General features: G+C 62.5%; 1 protein-coding gene across 5 annotated transcripts; it reads right to left on the bottom strand.

The window, feature by feature from the left end:
- Window positions 1-302: 302 nt before the first annotated feature.
- Window positions 303-3,966, bottom strand: GPAA1 (glycosylphosphatidylinositol anchor attachment 1). Of its 5 annotated transcripts, none has more exons than XM_021933294.2 (12): window positions 3,706-3,966; window positions 3,205-3,384; window positions 3,008-3,119; window positions 2,656-2,803; window positions 2,477-2,578; window positions 2,187-2,383; window positions 1,908-2,104; window positions 1,642-1,795; window positions 1,379-1,474; window positions 1,038-1,228; window positions 776-961; window positions 303-637 (listed from the first exon to the last, which is right to left on the bottom strand). In XM_021933294.2, exons 1-12 carry the CDS (start codon window positions 3,777-3,779, stop codon window positions 394-396), a joined length of 1,881 nt encoding a protein of 626 aa, XP_021788986.1. In that variant the 5' UTR covers window positions 3,780-3,966; the 3' UTR covers window positions 303-393. The 5 variants fall into 5 exon arrangements, with proteins under 5 accessions (XP_021788986.1, XP_003918789.1, XP_031525722.1 ...); XM_003918740.4 differs by having other exon boundaries at window positions 776-946; XM_031669862.1 differs by having other exon boundaries at window positions 2,656-3,119; window positions 3,706-3,941.
- Between the last annotated feature and the right edge of the window lie 863 nt (window positions 3,967-4,829).

Below are 4,829 nucleotides of genomic sequence, written 5' to 3'. Positions count from 1 at the left end.
GGCCCTCAAACCATGGCCATGGTGTATTCTCCTTCCCAGCACCACTCCTGGCACAGTACCACACAGCAATGCACACAGCCCCCCAAGCCTGCATGGCACCCTCCAGGGCTGAGAGTGCACCTGAGGCTCACCTCCCAGGGCTGATGCAGCAGCAGAGCCCTAGTTGGCAGGAATGCTAACCAGTAAGTGGACTACAGCAGCCCTTGCCAGGGAGGAGGTGAGGGAATGCCAAACCCTGCAGGCAGAGGCTTCTCGCCCCCATGCCCTGGGGCCCTACATGGACAGGGGGCCAGGAGCTCAAATAGCTGCTGAAACAGACACTCGTTTATTTCCCCGGAAGGAGGCAGCATGGGGTCCTTGGGGAGTCTCTGTCCCAGCTCAGACAGGGAGATCTCACTTCCAGAAGAGCACATTCCAGAAAAGTAGCCAGCAGGGGTAGAGGCCCAGAGACAGCAGTGGGAAGAGCAGGGCACCGTAGGTGTGGTGCTCCAGCACACCCTGGGCCAGCGCTGCCAGGAAGAGCTGCCAGCCCTCGGCCAGTGACAGTGGCGCCTCCTGAAGCTCCCGCCACAGGAACAGGCTGCCAAGGAGCGTGGCTGCTGGGCTTGTCAGCACCAGCAGGGCAGCATAGAGAGTCCTGGGTGGAGAAGCAACATCAGGGTAGGCTCCATGGTGGGGGCATGGACACCAAGTTGGGGGAAAGGGCTACTGAATGAGGGTACGGTCTGTGATGAGGGCACAGGCGTTGGGGGAAGTGGGGCTGATCCATACATACCGGGGCCCATGAGGCTTGGCAAGCGCAGCGGCGGGCACCATGGTGGTGGCCAGCAGGAAGCCCAGTGAGAAGTTGGTGAGGGCGATGCAGCCCAGCTGCAGTGCTAGGTAGATCAGGGCTACCAGCTTCAGTGCCATCCAGCCCCTGTCTGGGGCCTGTGTGCTTACCACCCTGCAAGACAAAGGGCTCAGAGACAACCCACAGACTGTCTGCATGTCCAGGGGACCTCTAACCCCACCCCACAACCAGCCCAGCCTCTCACCGGTGTGTGTTGTGGGGCAGGGCCAGGCCAGCTGCATAAATCGCCAGCAGTGTCAGCACCACAGCCTCAGCCTCTGCCACTGGGAAGTGCTGCGTGGCCACGTGTTGGCCCAGCACTGGCAGGACATAGAGGGCCAGTCCCATGGCCTGCGAGATCAGCAGAGGTGCCACGAGCGAGGCCAGCCCCACACCCTGCAGGGCACACAGGCTCTTGGAGATGGGCCCTGGGGCCAGGGGATCCCCAAAGACCACCACCATCCCACCAGCTGAGGCTAAGTTGCAACACTAAACACCAGTCAGACCCTGGAAGCCCACTCCAACAACAGAAGGGGATACCATCACCTGTGATGGGGGAAGGGGGACACTGGGGCCAGGGGCCCCCCCGGGCTCCTCAACGCCCACTTCGGCCTCATGCAGCTGCATCCACAGTTCCAGAGCGTAGCCCAATCAAGGACCCCAACAGGAGGTGTAATGGGATCTGCCCAGAGGGGGACCCAGGGCTTACCCCTGTACCCCACCCCCCATCAGAATGGAACACTCTCCCCAGCCTAGAGTTGAGGAGACTGGAGGCTGGTCACAAGTAGATGGCAAGGGGCAGAGGATATCTTGAGACCAAGAACCAGGAGCAAGAAGCCGGCAGCGGGCATGTAGAGGCCGATGGAGACGAAGCGGGAGAGGGCGGGGAGCAAGTAGAGGAAGAAGGACTGGTGTAGGCGCTCCAGGAGGTGGTTGAGCTTGCGGAACATGCCCTCCAAAGCCCTGTCAGGTGTGGGGCAGGTTCATGGCTGGCCACAGCCACCAGGCCATCCCCTACTCCGCCCCAGCTGGACATCATCCTGGGCATGGAAAGGGGGGACCAGAGGCTACTTACTTGCCCACTGCCACCAGGTCATACTTGTACTGGCGGAAGCTATTGATGCCCCGCAGGGTTAGGGCCTCCACACGGTAGCGCAGGAAGAGGCCATGGGAGCCGTGGGGGCGGCCGGAGGCCTGCCGCAGAACCATGAGCAGCAGTGTCTGCAGGCCCTGCAGCGGTCCATCCAATGACGTCCAGTCCTGAGGCTGCAGCTTTAGAGGTGCAGGACAGGATGAGACAGGCCCTCCCACAGACCCTGTGCCCTTCAGCCCTCAGGCAGGCAGGCAGCCCCACCTTGCCCTGAAGCGTGCACAACAGGCCCCCTTTCTGGCAGAAGGTCTGGAAGAGATTGAGCAGGTCAAGGTTGGGCAGCTGCCCGTTGAGCCCCTCCACAGCCACATCGAGGCTGGTGACCACATCACTGCTCAGCTCCAGTGCCACGGCCGCCTGAATGGCCCCAGCTCGGCCCTGCAGGGGTGACGACTGCATGCCTGTAGGAGCAAGTGAATGAACGCTGATGGGGGATCTGGTGAGGGCAGTGAACCTGAGAGGCAGACCAAAGCATGCAGGACAAGAGAACCTACCAGTGACATTGACATCGTGGTAGGCTTCAAGCCAAGCCTCAGTGCCCAGAAGGTCATGTTCTGTTACCAGGAAGATGATATCTTTGGCCCAGTAAATCTGCCCTGGAGGCCAGAAGCAGGATCAGCAGGGTCTGGGGCACTGACCAAACCCCTCCATGGCCAGCAACCCTGAGCCTCACCCCGGAAGTGGGCAGCCAGTGCCAGCAGCAGCCCCACAGCCTGGCTGTTGGTAGAGTCTGAGCCACAGGGCACGGTGAGCACAAGCGACTCCGTGCTGGCAGCACGCGGGGCCCGCAGGATGCCGTATACGTTGGTGCCTGACACCATCTGTATGCAGTATGGCGGGGGGGACCTCAGTGTAACTGTGGTAGGGCGCTGAAGCCCCCCCTTCTCTAGCCCTCCAATGCCCACCAGGGATTTCCCCTCCCACTGAGCTTCCTGGCCCCATGATACCCGCCAAGGTGATACCCAGCCCAGACCCCTCCCTCCAAGGTGCGCTCTGGGCCCAGGCACACCCCACTCCCCCAGTACATAGCGCTCGTGGGTCTCATCTGGGAAGGGCAGTTTCCGGGAGAAACTCTGCGTGTAGACCTCCAGCCCTACTGACCGCATCGTCCGTTCAAGCCAGGCCACTGGTAGAGCCCTGCAGACACGAAGGGAGCCTCTGAGCAGAGCTCCCCGGCCTTAGCCACCACTGCTCGCCCCATACGCCCTGCTCTGCCGCTCACCCCGACTTCTTGCGGTGGGCAGCGAAGTCCCGTGCAAAAGCCCGGGCACGGTCTCCGCCCGCAAACTGCTCCTCCACCATGGTGGAGCCCATGGCGTTCTCCGACATGTAAGTGCGCTGGGTCAGCGGCGGGAAAACCAGCGCCAAGAACCAGGCGATGCCCGCCACGTAGCTCAGCACGCTGTGAGAGAGGACGGAGGGGCACCGGGGCGTCAGCGGGTCCGGAGACGCCGACCCGAGGCCACAGCCTCCGCACCCGGGGTCGATCGCGCGGGTCTGAGACCTAAACCCGGAGTCCTGGCATCGGGACGCCGGACCGGAGGGCTGAGCCTGGGCCTGATACCCTCAGTGCTTCCAGAGGGCAGCAGCGGAAGGGCGCGAGCAGCCGGAGGGGAGCGAGCAGCCGGAGCGGCCCCGGCCCTCGATGGGCACCGCGCAAGGGCCGCCGCCAGCGCGAGTTCCAGGGCTTTCGGGTCCCCGCCTCCCCGGGCCCTGTTCTCACCACAGCGGCGCGTTGAGGCGCAGCACGAGGCGGGCGAGCGCGCGCCGGCGAACGGGGTCCGACAGGAGGCCCATGGCGGGGCAGGGCGGCGCGGCGACAGACCCTCTGCCGCCTCCAACTACCGCCGCGGTGCCCGCAGGCTGCTCCTGTCAGACCCGGGGACCGCGCTCGCCCGCACTTCCGGTCCCAGCGGCGCCCGCGACGGCGCGCATGTCCGGAGCACAGGACGCGCCCCCAACACCCCGTACTGCCCGCGGCGCGCAAGCCCAGACAGCGGCTGGCTGCAGGGTGGGCGGTGCGGGTGAAGCCGGAAGGACGCGAGCGGGTTGGGGAGCCCGCTAGGCGCTGCCCCCAGGAGAGTCGGACCCGCAGTGCACCGCCCCGGAGGGCGGCAGGTAGCCCTACAGCCGGAGGAGAGCAGAGAAGATGCCCGACAGCAGGCCGAGCTGGTCGGGGCAGCGAGATATCGCCCACTGGAAGGCCCGCAGGAGTCAGAGGTGATGAGCCGGGCAGTATCGCGGGAAACCCACCCCCGATATTCGACGTGGGTCCTTTTCTATTTTCCCTAAGTGGGGCTGGTCTGAGAAATAAAGGGAAAGAGTACAAAAGAGAGAAACTTTAAAGCTGGGTGTCCGGGGGAGACATCACATGTCGGCAGGTTCCGTGATGCCCCCCAGCCATAAAACCAGCAAGTTTTTATTAGCAATTTTCAAAAGGGAGGGAGTGTACGAATAGGGTGTGGGTCACAGAGATCACATGCTTCAAGGGCGACAAAAGATCACAAAGCAGAAGGCCATGGCGAAACTAGAATCACTAATGAATTTCCATGTCCGGCTGTGCACGCATTGTCAGGGTTCAAGAGCAGAGAACCGGTCTGACTAGAATTCGCCAGGCTGGAACTTCCTAATCCTAGCAAGCCTGGGGGAGCTGCAGGAAACTAGGGCACTTCATCCCCATCTACATCTGCATAAGGCAGACACCCCCAGAGCGGCCATTTCAGAGGCCTCCCCTAGGAATGCATTCTTTTCCCCCAGGGCTGTTAATTATTAATATTCCTTACTGGGGAAAGAATTCAGCGATACTTCTCTTACCCGTTTTCAGTAACAAGAGAAATATGGCTCTGT

The sequence above is a fragment of the Papio anubis genome, chromosome 8 (genome assembly GCF_008728515.1).
Source record: "Papio anubis isolate 15944 chromosome 8, Panubis1.0, whole genome shotgun sequence".
Classification (NCBI taxonomy): domain Eukaryota; kingdom Metazoa; phylum Chordata; class Mammalia; order Primates; family Cercopithecidae; genus Papio; species Papio anubis.
This window is presented reverse-complemented; position numbering and strand designations above follow the sequence as displayed.